The sequence below is a fragment of the Larimichthys crocea genome, chromosome I (genome assembly GCF_000972845.2).
Source record: "Larimichthys crocea isolate SSNF chromosome I, L_crocea_2.0, whole genome shotgun sequence".
NCBI lineage: Eukaryota > Metazoa > Chordata > Actinopteri > Sciaenidae > Larimichthys > Larimichthys crocea.
The window spans coordinates 29885733-29901713 of record NC_040011.1 but is presented as its reverse complement, the minus strand read 5'-3'; the positions used below and the strand labels follow the sequence as shown (position 1 = coordinate 29901713).

Sequence of the window (15981 nt, the reverse complement as noted above, 5' to 3'; positions counted from 1 at the left end):
AATGTAGGTGCCAGGTTTTGTGTAGAAAGAGGAATGCGTGGAATAAAAATGTCTGTGGTTCTGCTGCATCGATTTAGATGTTTTTTTGTAACTGTCCATCCTGAGCGCAATGCTAACTCGGTGTCCAAACTCTTTTTTTTTTTCAGTTGATTTTGAGATGATGCCAGTAGCCTACTGTCATACAACATGATATATGTCCAAGTGATAAAATGAAGCACCATAGCACTTAAAATCCACCGGGGACTTGGAGGAATTTCTCAATTTCTTGTTTTTCTTTAAGACTAAAAGGAGATGAAGTGTGGCGAGGTGCTCTCCGAGAGCGAATAAAAGTTCCTCAACAAGATGGCCGGCACATCAACTCCTCTGTAGGTCGTAGATCACAGTCTGCCAATAAGACAAAGAGGTCTGCCTGAGCAGCAGAAGCCAGCGTTGATGCCTTGTCACTCACAGTATCTTGTCTTAACGAAGGCCTTGCCAGCTGAGTCATACAAACAGGGCTCAGCTATCCTGTTACGTATTAGTTACAGCAATTTGTCTCTGCTTCGCTGACAGAGAGAGGCAGACGGAAAGAGAAAGAGAAAGACAACGGTGAGTGATGGCTGTTAGATAGCTATGCATGACAAGCCTCATTCCAACAAAATTCTGACACATAGAGATAATGATTCACACACGTGCTGCGCTTACAAGCCCACACACGGCAAACAATACACACACACACACACACACACACACACACACACACACAGATAAACGCACACACTCACACAGATAAACGCACACACTCACACAGACCATACAAAGCTGCCTTTGTTGACTACTGGCGGCCTCTCAGTCATTGCTTACTGAATGTAAAAAACACACAGCGTCTTGTGTGTGTATATGTGTGTGTGTGTGAGGGTGTGTGTGTGTATACATATGTGTAATGTCTCTGTCAGCGTTAACCCTTTCCCCCGCATAGTGAGAGTCATGAGCGTGTGTGATGACGTGTCGCCGCTGACATAATCGACCTCCCATATAAGTCACTTCCTGCTCACTAATGCTGCTTTTTAAGGGTTCATGTGTGCACTTGTTTTTCAGCACATGGTCCACATTTGTGTGTATGCGACTGTGTGTGTGTGTGTGTGTGTGTCAGGGTGAGTGTACACAGGTGTGTACCTCGGAGGTGATGGAAGGGAGATACTCATTGATCCTTTAATATCTGGCCTGGGGCGAGGAGAGGGAGCCAGAGAGCTGCAGAGCATGTGGGAAAAAAGCGTAGTCGAGAGCAATAAAGCCAAACACGAAAGAAAGAAAGAAGATAACAGGTGAGGAAGCGATAAAAGAGTGGGCGTAGAAGACAACGGATGTGCAAAAAAACGATAAGAGGCAGAGATGGTGACAGAGACAGTGTGAATGGCGTCATTGAAACACAGACACAACAAGAGAGCCAGGCGGTTGGTGGGATTATGAGGGGTGTGTTTGTACCTGTGCCTGTTTGTGCTCATGTAAATCCCTCACTGTCACAGGTCAGAGGGATGTTTTTGGGGGAAGAGGAGCTTCGTGAGATAGTGTGATGAGAAAAGAAAGCAAAGTAGGAGGAGGGATGATGCAGTGGGAGGTGGGAAGAGAGAGATGAAAGGAAAAAAGAGAGATCGTAAATTTTCACCAGGACAGACAAATAAAAACTCTCTCATACCCCGCCTCGCTTGCTCTATTTTTTGTCATGAATGTGAGCCGGCCTTTGTTTTCCAGAAAACGCCCCGACCCCAAACTCCTCTCCCCTTGTGCCAATCACCCGAAACCATCCCTATAAAACTAAAACCATTGCAAACAAAAATCCCATATGCATTTCTTTTTTGTCTCTCCTCCCAATGGGCTCCCAAATGACCAATAACACCACGCTCTGTACAAAAGCTAGTATTTATTCTCTCTTGAGTTACAATACAGTATTTTCACACTGGAGAAAAATAAATAAACATCTTGTTCAATAAATATTATAGAGATATGATCCATAACCGCCACATCATCCAAGGCACATTGCAAAGACATAACAATAGGTTCATTTTAATGGAAAAAAAAATTAAGCCATCTGTAAATTGCCAAGGGAAAAGTTTCTGATTTCATGTTTTAAAAGGCACAACAACAAAAAAATGTGTAAAGTAACTTAAAGGAAGAGTTCAACATTTTGGATTTTATGCTTGTTCACTTTCTTTCTGAGAGTTACATGAGAACATTGATGCCACTCAATTATTTGTCTCTAACTAAAGCCAGAAGACGGTTAAGTTAACTTCACATAACGATGAAAGCTACACAAAGCAAGGCTTTAAAGGAAATGCTGGTGTAGGTACTGGTTGATTTTAAGACATCTGATCTTATCCAGTATGAGCTAAAAAAAAAAAAAGAATAGACGTATGGAGGCTTGAGAGTGGAAAGCAGTAGACCATGATGGACGATGAGTGATAACCCTCATTCCCTACGTCGCTATTTTTTAAACGAACTGAACCCAATACTCAGCTCAATGTGAGAAGAGAACTGCTCTGACCGAGTCGAATAAGTGAATGACTGCACTGTTGGTTTAGTCGGGAAGTAGCTGGACCAGTCAGGAGGCTTCGTCATAATCAAACCCTGATAGCACCGATAACACCATAGTAACACTACGATCTAGTGTAATTGCTTTAAAATACTAAGACTACAAAGACTGAGGATTTTGCAGGGTCACTGTACGAGACTACAGCTAGATTCATTTTGAGATAGTTTCCCATCCTGCACCTGGTGGAAATTTACAAGAAGAAAAACTGTTGAACAATGGAGCAGAAACAAAAGCAGCTTTTGACCATATCTGCTCTTGTGTGTGCACTTTTTTTTTCTTCCTTTCTCAACTCTATCGTAGTACAGATGGGAGGACACGTCAAAGAGAAACTCTCACTCACTCCACAGCTCCTCCAATTTCTCTTCCTTCTTCTACAGTCCAAGAGAACCGAGACCTGATGCTCAGGCAACCGGCAACCCAGTGCTAGCATTGCCAATCTTTATATTGCCTGCTTCCTGATGGTGCTGGGAACGAGCGCACATATCGGTTGCTGACACTGTTCATGTAATTGAACGTCACTATTCGCATGAGCTGAAACTAAAAACCTCCAATAATATTAATTATATTTGATTTTATCTCATCGTCGAGACGAGACTTCAGACTTCTTCAACCTCAAGACACCAAATGACTGAGACACAACTCTAGCAAAAACTTTCAGGATTTCATATTGAGATTGCGACAATGAAATTGGCCAGCATTGGAGATGTCCGAAGGTGTTGTTTGTCATCTTTGGACAGAGCCATACTATCTATTTCCAGCCTTATGCCAAGCTAAGCTATCCATCTTGATGTTTAATGTACAAACATGAGAGCGGTATTGATGTTCTCGTCTTGCTCTCAGTAAGAAAAGCGTATTTCCCAAACTGTTGAACTCTTCACACACAGCTGTTGTTTTTCAGGGAATCTAATCTAAATAAGATGATGTGTTAAATATTTCTCGCTACGGAGTGTAATCGTTTAAAAACTGGCACCAATGAATGAGCACTGAATCAAAAGCAGCATAGAAGTGAATGGTATGTTAAGGCACCCAACACCACAATAAGTGTGTGTGTGTGTGTGTGACCACCTCTCTGTCTGGACGGTATGTGTAGCGCTGTTGTAGAGTTACTGTAACTGAGCCACAGACTTCTGATTACTCAGCAATACCCCCCCTGCCCGTTATTTCCAGTGCTCATCCCCTGACTCACGCCCCCTCCCGTCTTCCTCTCCTTTCTGCCTCCTTCCTCTCCTCCTCTTCATCCCTCTGGCCATTTCCCCCCCTCTCCTTTTGTCTTCTACCCATTCAGAAAATGTCCTTCTTCCTTTAGAGAAAATGAATGTTTGCTGATTCACAGATCTGGGGTCATTGAATCAGCTTTGTCTCTCAATGGTTGCACTGTCTGTCTCTCTGCCTGTCACTCAGTCTAACCCCGATTGTGTGTGTGTGTGTGTGTGTGTGTGTGTTTGTGTCTGTGTGTGTCTAACCACCTACAGTGGTATTTCTGTGGATCTATGAGCCGTGAAGTCTGGTTACTCAGCAAAGTCTCAGTGAATGAGTTGCTATGTGCGTTAGGCGGGTGTAGACAGTGCTGGTAATGTGTTGGCTTTGTGTGTGTGTTATATTCCATTAGCACTTTGGTTGACCTGCCAAATAGTCCTTCATTCACTTCTTCCAGTACGATATGAATGAATGTATTAAGCATGAATAGTTTGTATCAGTTCGTCTCCACTTTGTGCAAATAATAGATTTCCGATATACTGCACTCGTGTGTGTGCTGCCTCAGCCTCTGAGTCTCTTTTTGAGGCGGTTAAAGTCTTTCGCCGATCGCCACAGCCAACTCTGCAGCTCTCGCAATATCCAAAATCCCTCCACCTTCCTGGCGAAGTCGTTCATTGTCGGCCGCACCGACAGCAGCGAAGACGAGGAGGAGGAGGAGGGTGAGGAGGAGGAGGAGGCCAGGAGTGGAGTCAGAGGAGGTGAAAGGAGAGAGGTGCCCCTTTGTAAAGATAGAGGGACAGGCTGGGAGAGGAGGGTGTGCTCCTCGCCTGCTCCGAACTGGTAAAGAAGGGAGAGGGTGGACAGAGGAGGTTGGAGAGTAGGGGACAGGAGGGAGCGAGGAGGCCGACGTTGATGGTGGAAAGAGGAGGAAACCTCCATGTCTGCTTGCTTCTCCTCCTTCAGCATTAACCCTCTGCTCCCCTCGATAATGAACCCGTCTTCTTTTCTGAGTGTGTCTGCTTGGTGTGAGTTCAGGTTGTAGCTGTACTGGTTGTTGGAGCCATCTGTGCCCGGGTACGACACTTCCACTCTTGGTTCAGGCAGCCTCTCCATCTCCTCTCCATCATCGTTAATACTCAACAACCTTCTCCTCCCTCCCCATGTCTGCGCCTCTCGCTCCAGCTCCTCCTCTTCCTCCTCACCTACTCTCTCGTCTTCGCTGGCAGTCCATTTGCTGCTCTCGGGCTCTTCCCTCCTCCCTCTCCTCCCTCTTTCTCCCCTTCCCTTCTCCCTCGACCCGCCACTCCTTCCTCCAGCTGCCTCTGCCCTCCTCCCCTCTTTCCCTCTCCTTCTTTCTACCAGGTCTACGGCCACGCCGTCCTCCCTCTCTCCTCTGACCACCCTCATGCCGCTTCTCCTTTGGTTGTTGCGCTGACCAGACTCTGTCCTCGTCCCAGCTCTGGGCCTGTAAAGGCTCTGGCTCATCAGTGGAGCTGGTCTATCACCCCCTGCCCCCCTCTGAGGGTATTGCAGCTCTCCAGTGATACTCGCCATGTCTGCAGATGATGGAGGAGGAAGTCCGTACCCGAGGGTGGTCATCAGTGCAGATATGGAGCCCAGCAGCCCATCCAGGCCTGTGCAAAAGTGCAGCAGGGAGGTCTTGAGGGAAGGGCAGAGGGTGGAGCGGGCTAACTCCCTGACGGCTGCCAATAGGACTGAGTAGGCCTTCTGGTTCTGGGCGAGCCGAGCTTGGTTCTCCAGGCCGTGCCACAAGTCCAGGCGGGTTGCGGCGATGGGCAGGGACAGAGCTGTACTGTTGGGCCGTGGAGGGGAGAAGTCTTTCTCATTGAATGGAGGGCCTAGGTAGGTCAGCTGGAGGAGAAAGGAACAATGATATATTCTGATTATAAAATATTAATTATAATCATTTTAAGCAGTGTTTCTTATTTTCTTCATAAAATTTAGTACACAGTATATACATTTAAATTTATGCAAAACTGGTGCAATCAAAAACATTTGCATAGAAGAGGACAAGGCTTTGGTTCCTTGTTGAATTTTAATACTCACATATATGTCTTTGATTTCCTTGAGCTGATACTCCAGGTATTTGGTCAGCTCATATGTGCTTTCTATCGAACTCCTCTCGCTGGCCAGGTTGTGTGAAGTGTCCAGGGCCGTCGCCATGGCAGCAGCCAATAGCAAGACGAGCTGGTGTTGATGAACTGCGGAGAAATTAAAAAATAGAAGACAGATCAAAAGTCAGACAAGACGGTGTGTGAGATGTTTATTTAACGACGCTCACATCACGGGTGTCCTTGTGATAATTAACACACTCTGCAGAGGTATTTGTAATCATAACAGTGAGGGGGAAATTTATCTCTGCCATTATTTTCTCAGACATTTTGTGATTATTTAACTTGGACGCACGGTTTCTAATAAATTTGACAATTTGAGAAGTCGACGGAAAAAAAAAAAAAAAAAATCACCTCCAGCAATAGTTTCCAGTCACTGCGCCGTCACACTGTTTGTAGGAATTTCTTTTTACAATATTCTGGTTTATTTCTTTGTCTCTATGGCGATGGCCTCGTCTGTTTACATATTGCCAGGTCAGAGTCATCTGACACTGCCAATAAAGCTTTTTCCGTTTCCAATCTAATTTTAGAAAGTTTCTGGCTGTCGGAGGTTTACTCTGGCTTCAAATAAAACCTCTCTTAATGGCTTCAGACAGTCAGACAAATGGCTCCTATGTTCAATGCACCAGCCACACACACACACACACTCACACACACATGTTCATTCCTGACTGATAACCTAAAAACAAAGACATGTGGCTTTCTTTACAATCACAAACATTAATGTGTTTGTATCAGTTGTATGTTTGCTGTGGACTTCTTGTTTAGGTTTAGGAGTGTTTGTGTGGGTGTTTCACGTTACTGTGTGAGTGTTTGTGAGAATGTTTGTAGCTGTAATTATATATATGGATTAAATTCACATTGCTGTGAGTGTATACAATGATTTTGTAGTGTGTGTGTGTGTGTGTGTGTGTGTGCGGGTTAAGTGTGTGTGTGTGTGTGTGTGTGTGAGAGAGAGGAAGGGGGGTTATAACACTGAAAACCTTTTAGTGCCCCTGTTTCTGGTTTCAAACAGAGAAAATTGGAGCTGAAAGGTGGTTTTCAGCATTAAGGAACTTTATGTACGTCCGCTTCTCTTCGTCCCATGCTTGTTGCCTCCGGACGCTTTCTTTTCACACTCTCTCTCAACACTTCCTCGGCCATTTCGCTCGAGCGCGACACACATTTCTTTCGTCGTCTCTGCTCTCTGTCATCCCTTTTCCAATCCCCTCTGCACTCTCTCTCTCTCTCTCTCTCATCCTCCTGACACTCGTACGGTAGGCAGTGATTCATGCTTGTAATTATGGGCAAAACATGCTGCCGTTCAACAGGTGTGAATTATGTGTTGCACAATGTGTGTGACCCTGTCAGCTTTCACTCACTCTGTCTTTCTCTGACTCACCTCGGAGGCCTCTCTTCAACAATTTAAATCCCTTCTCCTCTACTCACACTGCACTCGTTCTCATCATACTTTTCTCCTCCCCGCTGTTTTTTCATCTCCTCGACGTTCTTATCTCTTTTCTGCCTCGGGTCAAAATAACAGCAGCCAATTAACCCCGATTAGCTCTCCTACTCTCTCTTTATTACCCTTTTTTTCCCCTTCTTTTTCTTTCATCTATCCATCACGGCGGCCCCCACAGGATGAGAAAGAGGTTTTAAGTGGCTTCAACACTTGCAAAACATTTACCTTCAACATGTTTGCAGTGGTTCTGAGAAAACAAGTTCTGACGTAAAACGGTCAACACCTTTTTTTCCCTCTGACTCAACCACTTAGATTTGATGTATCGGTATGCACTCCCAAAGAGGGTTTGGTAGAAACTTAAGGTTGTTGTATTGTCTGCTGCGCTCATTCTAACAACAATGTGTCAGAATTGGTCTAAAAGGTAGAAATTTCAGTCGAGAAATGAAAAGAAAATCTGTGCTATCTTTAGTTTTTTTGTCTCCGGTGCCTTTGCCAAAAACATGTAAAATAATCCGATGAAAACAAATCATCAGAATACGTTGACATTCAAAATTAATCTATTTGATTATGTTACAAATTGCAATGATGACATACTAACAACAAGCGACTGATGACATATATTTTTAAAGTATTCTGCTTCCACAACACGGCAAACAAGCTCAAGCTCGTTGAAAAATTTGCATTCATCAAATGACTTGAGGTTTAATGATAGATTGAATGACAGATTGGGGAAACTGGCAGTTTCAAATTAAAACAGGATTAGAAATGTTGCTCATCATCAAAGTGACATGGATAAAACAACACCCCGACCAAAAAAACCTGCCCCCCCAAAAAAACAGCTTCCCTCATAGCTGATAACTACCTGTTCACCACAAGTTGTCGGCTACATCAAAGCGTGCTCAGACAATTTTCTAAAACACTGTGGTTGGGCCAACTCCCACATGCTCCCACACACACCTTGAAATCAGTCGACTAGGACAGGCCCCCGTCAGCCAAACCTTCTTCGAACTCCTCAACCGCAAAAGCCTCATCACCTGTCACAAGCAATAAGCATCTTTCAGTGACGCTTGAACATTTGGAGCTCATCAAATCACCGGTTCCTCCCACCAAGCATCCTCCATTAGCATCAAACCCCTCTGAAATCAACACTACATCATTGACTCTTAGAGTAAACAGCCCCGAAGGAAAAGGACACACAGTGTGCAAAAAGGGTCGCATTCAGAAGGAATAAACAGGTACCAGAAAAAAAGGAGCCTGGGACAGAGAAAGAAAATTCTCCTTGGCAAAAATCAACCCAAACTGTTCCAAACTGTTTCCTTTTGTCTGCAGCCACATGCTCGGAGATGATTGCCAGACGTGAAAGTCTCTTGTTGTTTTGATTGAGCGCTGACATGTCTAAAAGCATCCTGCGCTGTGGCTTAAAACAACCGCTCTTTTGTATGAGTAAACTGAGATAACTCAAACCCAGAGCCATGTTGTTGTTATATAATATTAAACTGAGTAAATGCACTGTAGTCGGCATATAGCCCGACTTCAAGGGGAGCCCTTCAGGCTTGGGGCTGTGTACCTGGCAGTGGAAGCACACGCCGCAGGGCAGGGTTGAAACCAGAACATTCTCCATGGGTGGATTGCATTACAGCAACACAGGGGTTCCCTACAACGGCCGACCATGACCTGCCTCTGTGCTCTTATGTGTGTGCGTATGTGTGCGTGTGTGTGTGTGTGTGTCTACATATTTTGGCACACATACCTATTAGGGTTATACACATGCACACACACACAGGGGAGCTCCATTATTCACAACAGATCACACTGTTATCTACAGTTTGTTAGCTGATGTAAAGTCAGATCTGGCAAATCTGAAGTCTGGCTGCCATCTGCAATACAGAGCAAAACATGAGGATGAGGCGCCAAAACTTCTGAGCTCCAAATAGGTCAAAATTAAACATCAGCACAGGTTCAGGGTTCGGGGTTCAAAGTTGAATTCAGGGGCGCAGGGATGTGTTCAAGGGCAAACACAGCCTTGTAGCACACTTGACATTTTACACTCCAGACAGTGTTTTGGTAAACCAGTGACCCAGTGTTTGTGGGTGTTGTACTAGTATTTCATCTTTCCCAACATGCACCAGCATTTGAGGTTTTCAACAAGCACTTAAACAGAATTTGGTATTGTGGGAAAACCATGTGCAAGTTAATCTCTCCAGTCTGGTCCAGGAAAAACTAGCTCCGGTGCCAAAAGAGGTTGCCCTCCATCGCTCTAACCACTTGAAAGAGGTCTTAAACAGAGAGGAAACATCAGTATGTAGAAGATGTTATGAACCCAGTCCAAATTAGATGTTTATCATTTCCAGTGCAACTTTGATTAGGATGACTGCAGTATAATTGTCATGGCATATTTTTGGTGAGCGCACATCATTCAAGATTTAATCAAAACATGCAGTGTGATTTTGGAAAAGACATCCGTGGTGTGTTTTTAAGAACCAAATCAGCACGCTGCAGGCGACAGCTTCTCACTCGTCACACTTAAGTGTTATCTAGCCACTGTGCAGAACTCCTCTGCTACACAAAAGGACAATATTAGACAGCTTCAGCGACATAAGTGACTGATGAATCCAGCCACGTTTCATGCTGGGAGATTGATATTAAATGTCACGTTGTGAGTGAATATAAGAGCCTGCAAACGGATGGCTAGAAGGGCGTTAACCTTCAGATTCTACAAGACCGTTCAGCCGCCTACAGTGTTTGTAAAAAGTCAGAGAAATCAGGAATTTCTCACAGATTTAAAGAAGTACAGAAGTGTCATCAAACGGTCGAGAAAATGGCTGCAAAACCTCCATAAACATTTAAATAAAAATCCAGTATTAACACTAAATGAATCAATTCAGCCATTTTATATTCAAATGAGTTATGCTTTTTTTATGGGATTTTATTTGATAAACTGATTAGTTAATTTAGCCAAATTAAATTATGTAACTGTAGGGATATCATTGGGTTTTCTGTTCATCCCGTCATTGTGTCGTCTTTGTGTAAATTCAGAGTTTTCTTCTTCAGCAAAGCATCCAAAGTTCTTCACTCACAACACCTCAAATAAATTCAATGAAAAAGACTTTGGAATATCCACAAAAAAAAAGAAGCTAGAAAACAAGCGTAAAGTTTCTAATATTTCATAATAAATATGTTGCCAAAATCCAGAACGATTCTCCACACTCTCCATGCTAAGATCGTCATTCGTTATCTCTAAAAACCACATACTGCAGCTGCTAAATGAGATATTACTTTCAGATTTGTCACATTTCAAAATGTGCTTCCATCCTCTGACTCATCTGGCATATTTGTTGTCATCTTGCTAACGTGTCAGAGACAGAGCTGGAGGCTCATTGTGGCTTTGTTGACAGGAAAGACTCGTCGGAGCCAAACTCAGAGGAACTGTTTGTATGTTGCATATTTTTTTTTTATTTATTCCGCTGTGCTGTACCTGGTGGCAATTTTGATTTCTGTCATAACACATACCCTAAACATAAACACACCTGTGCAGGATGCCCAGGGCAAAAAAAAAAAAAAAAACATGCAGAGAACAACAGAGTGATATGAGGGAGAGAGCCACGAAGTGGAAGTGGACAGAGACACGCGCTGGACTGCCAGTGAGGTGAGCGAGGATGAGTGGAGGTGGGGGATTTGACAGTCTGGGGTCAGGGTCGGTGTTGTGTGTCTGTGTACTGTTAAAAGCCAGATTTATGTGCAATCTGTGCTCAATCAAATGTGCATTCCTGCACTAACTCAACACACACAAACACACATGCACACACACACACACAAACGTGCACGCATATGAATCCAGATTGTGCACTGGAGCATACATGCATGTATGCACAGACGTTATACTGAATAAATGCATATAAACAAACCATTGTGCACTCAAGTGCACACACACACATGCACAAACACACACTTTTCCCATCACTTCTCCCATGAGATTAACTTCCTCTGGAGTTTGTTCATACTGAATTTCAAATTGATCCTCTTGGCACTGGACACACACTGGGGTTGCCAAACAACATCAATGACCCCAAAAACAAAGGCGAAAGAAAACACACATTAAAAAAAGAAAAATCCAATAAAAATTATGCTTATGCCCAGAAACTATTTTTTGTTAGTTGTAAACTGAACGTCCTCTGTTTAGTTCCCCTTCTTACCCCGATGTCTGTCTCACTCTTCACCTTATAAGCCAATCTATCCACGTCTTTTTTTAAATCTGTGGATTCCAGTCGCTCCACGCTTTATCGCCATGTTTGGTTTCAATTTCTTTGTCGCTTCATCTGTCCCCCCCCTCTCTCTCTCCTTAAATCTTCTTGAAACATCAAACTTCCTTTTTAAAGTCTCCTTCCCTTTTTTTTTTCCTCCCTAATTACCGTTCCACTCTCTTCCTTTCACTAATTGGCTCCACTCGTTCCCTCCATTAACATCTTTCTTTCCCTCCTTCATCTTTTCAGACCTTCGGTTTTTAATTTACCTCTTCACACCACCACCCCCCCTGCCCCCAACCAACCAACCTCACCCGGCTACTCTTCCACTCCGCTCATTGTTTGCTCTTTAGAAATACCTAAAAATGAGACAAGAACACGCTGCTGAATTACAAAGCTTTCAAGAGAAACTGAGAAAGCCGTGGTGGAAAGTTACTGAGAAATGTGCTTAAATAGAGCTATGACAAGTCTTACTGTTCAGCAGCTGAAACGATTAGTCAGTAAAAAACTGTTGTGATATTTTTCCAGGCAGAAAATAGAAAATATTTTCAAGATTCTGCTTCCTGAATGTGAAGATCTGCTGCTGCTTCTTTGTCTTATTTGACATTACAAAGAATATATTTGAGTTTTGGACTTTTGGTCAGCAAAACAAGTGATTTAAAGATCTTTGGCTTCAGGAATTTTTTGAATCGCTGTGATATTTTTCACTACTTTACTACTTTAAATAATCAGCAGATTAATTGCAATAGAAATATTTGTTAGTTGAAGCCTTAAAAGTCTTGTTTTATATCTCATCTGATTGTTAATTGTTTTGTAAATGCTGTATGTAATGTCTGTTTAACACGTGCTATTTTAGATGCATCTAAAGCTCGTCAGCTTTTTTCTTTTATTGATTGCTTTAACATTAATATTGACTTTTCATTTAGTGGCACGGCGGGCTCCGAGCTACAGCAATGTGCTCTTGGATTATGTGTGTCAGTGATACTATTGTTGTGACGGAGTATCTTTGTTGTCTATGGTGAGCCGATCCGTGCACGGGCGAATTAAGTCTAGTTATCTGTTTAGTTTTCAACTTATGTCACTAATCCATCACATTTCATTACTCCAATACATTCATCTGACAACTATATTTTACAGATTAAGATTTTATAAATCTAAAATGGGCATTTAAAATACATGACATATTGTTATTTCAATTGCAAATATTATACAAAAAGTATAAAAAGGATTAGCTCCACCACAACAATAAACGCTTTAAGGGAATTAGATGATGTTCCGAGATAGAAGTGAACTTTTGAAGGCAGGACTTTTAACAGTAGAGTATTTTCATATTGTGGTATTACCACTGTTATTTCAGTAATAGATCAGAATCTGGTTCTGAGAGGGAGGAAAGATAGTTTGGGGTCTTAAAGGATAGAGACAGAGGGGAGGAGGAGGAAGAGAGGATTTGAAAGGAAGGAGGGAGAGGAAAAGGAGTTGGTGGAGGGGAGAGAGAGAGAGAGAGAGAGAGAGGGAGCCGGTGAGGGAGAGTTTTCTGAAGCGAGGGGCCATGTTAATTTGGGAAAAATGTAAACAGCATGTGTAACTGTTCAAAGCGTGACCGACTCATTTTATATCATTCCCCCCTTCTCTCTCCTCTCTCTTTCCCTCTGGGTGCTGCTAACTTCTGTCAATCGGGAATCTGCACTGCATTAACCCCTCTACCGCCAGTTCCTCTCTCCTTCTCCCTCCCTCCCTCTCCCTCTATTTACTTTTATCTGTCTCTACCTCTCTTTACTCCCTCTCACCCCCCAACACACACACACACACACACACACACACACACACACACACACACACACACACACACACACACACACACACACACACACACACACACACACACATCCTCCTTCCACCCCTCCACACATCCTCCTGACATCCATATATATACCGTGAAGAATCGAGGATGGCGCTGAGCGAATCAAAAGATGTGAAAGGTTCACTCTTTCCTCTCTTTTTCACATCCCCAGCTCTCTATCTCTCTTTTCACTCTTCCTTTGTTTCCTCCTGTTGGCCGGTCGGTGTGTTTGAGCTCACTGGTCCAACACACACTAACGCTTTTATCTGAAACACACCGACACTAATTCAAGCCTCCCAGCAATAACAGGCCTCATCTGTGTGTCTGTGTTGGTGTGTATTTGTATATGTGTGTGTTAGACAGAGAGAGAAAAGGGTGTGTGTATTTAAAAAGAGGAAAAAAAACATGTTTCTGTGTGTGAACATGTGTTGTTGTGTGCGTATACCTGTGTGTCAAACACAGTAGTGGTTGAGCTTTCTATTAATCCGAGTATGAGAAGGAGCAGTATGTACTGCGCTCAGCTCTCGTTATTTGTTGTCCCTCTAAAGTTACAACAAATTTACTGACGGCCGACACGGTTTACATGATGTGGGGCGAGGTGAGCGAGGGAGGATGGCAGGATGAAGAGGAGAGGGACAGTGAGACGGAGAAAGAAAGAGAGGAACTTGGTGATCTTTTTTTGTTCAGCGCATCATTTCATCACACATCCTTTCCCTCTTTCTTTCACCTCCTAGTCCTTCCCTTCATAGACACGAAGCAGCAGCCGCACCAGTCATCCCAGGGGGGGAAAGTGTGTATGTGTGTGTGTGTGTGTCGTCTCACACCCTGACTAACGTGAATCATGTACTTTCTCATATCGGTGACAGCTAACTAGACAGGGGCTTTAGCTGCCTCTGACCCCCTAAACCCCTGTCATTTTTTACTGTGAATAACAGCCTCTCTCTCTCTCTGTGTTTCATACACTCACTTTTTCTTTCAGTCCTTTTACTCCCTCTCTTACTCACACATTCCTCTCACAGATCCATCAAAAAAAAAAAAAAAAAACAATCTCTAAAAGAAATAAAAGTTTGTCTTTTATGTCATTTTTTTTTTTGGATTTGCTGATCATAAATTCTCCAAAATGATTTAGCACCATGCAGGCACATCCATTCAAAATGCATAATCATGTAGCTGCCTCACCTCTGTGTGGGTCAGTATTTATTGCTGATGTTGATTTGATAATGATCATTACTCCCTGAAGTCAAGCAGCAGAAGTTAAGTGACAAAGTGCAAACACTACTGACTCATTTTTGGCTGAGTTAAATATGTTAGAGTAGTCTTGCATGTCACTGTTTATAACACAGAGTGTTTATTATTTGCTGGATGAGCCACTTAAAAAAAGTATAGCAGCACTACATCACTGTTTAAAACCACATTTCAGCTCATTTGGGATGTTTTAAAAAGTTCATGAGTAAAAAAAAAATATATAATTAAAGTTTAGATTTATTTACAAAAATAATTAGAAAATTATATAAAAGGTATGTTTGTAATTACATTCTTTAGTTTTAGGTGCACATTTTATGCGCAATTAAACCATAATTTGAGCAAAAATAGAAAACATGCTTTTAAATATTCCGTATCCAACTTTGAATATTTTCACAGCTTATAATAAGAATTGGATTTACACGGGAAAAAAATGATAATTGCAGCGAAATAATGACAGTCTAATTAAGCTGTCAGAGCAGGACAGGGAGAGGCTGTTTGGGGAAATAATTAAATGAGTGTAAAGTCTGCTTACCTCCGCAACACCTTTTCATTTTCTCCCAGTCCTTTTATTCCGTTCAGTGCGCTCTCAAAGCTTCATCCAGTGGAGCTGAAATGAAGCGACACTGATGTCTCCTTCTTGTGGATCAGTTCGCTCTCTACAAAAATCGCAAACTTTTCATCAATTAAATCTGTCCTCCTGCCTCAGACTCAGCTCTGGAGATGATGCAGGTGATGTCGAGTGATGTCGCAGCCTTTTCAATGAGATGGTGTGTTGATTGTGTTGAATATATCTGAGAGGAGATAGGAGGCACAGGATGGTGCTTAAATATTGACGGTCCGCTGACTTGGTGTGTGTGGTCCTGTGTGACAGACTGAATGACGGCGGAGCCCTTTTTGTACCTCCTCCTCCTCCTCTTTTTTCTACTCTTTTCCCCCTTTTCTCCCCTCCTTCTCATCCTCCCCGTCTCTCTCTCTCTCTCTCTCTCTCTCTCTCTCTCTCTCTCCCTCTCTCCTTATTTCGTTATCCTCCTCCTCGGTACTGGTGATTCACCGGGTTGACGCATCACAACTCAACTTGACAGAGCCGCTGAACCACGGGACTTGTCACAACTCATTTCTGTCTCTCTCTCCTCGTCGTCATCCTCTTCAACGCGATCTGACTGCACTTTGTTTGATCTTTAATCTGCCTCCCTTTTAATAAGGTGAGAGTCCGGCTGGGTCAGTTCACTGCAGGCCAGGAGGACCCGGCAATCCGGCGTCCGGCGATCAAATCATCCAGGAAACCAGAATTTATCTGCCTAACTCTCTGAGTGTTA

At 43.1% G+C, this 15981-nt stretch overlaps 1 protein-coding gene across 1 annotated transcript; it reads right to left on the bottom strand.

The window, feature by feature from the left end:
* Positions 1-1891: 1891 nt before the first annotated feature.
* Positions 1892-15580, bottom strand: clcf1 (cardiotrophin-like cytokine factor 1). The gene is made up of 3 exons (XM_010735557.3): positions 15198-15580; positions 5834-5988; positions 1892-5638 (listed from the first exon to the last, which is right to left on the bottom strand). The coding sequence occupies exons 1-3, from the start codon at positions 15214-15216 to the stop codon at positions 4328-4330; spliced, it is 1485 nt and encodes a 494-aa protein (XP_010733859.3). The 5' UTR covers positions 15217-15580; the 3' UTR covers positions 1892-4327.
* Between the last annotated feature and the right edge of the window lie 401 nt (positions 15581-15981).

Coding starts and splice junctions, on each gene's coding strand:
- clcf1 (XM_010735557.3), bottom strand. Junction 5,639..5,833: donor AGGAAATCAAAGACATATAT/GTGAGTATTAAA, acceptor TTTCTCCTCCAG/CTGACCTACCTAGGCCCTCC.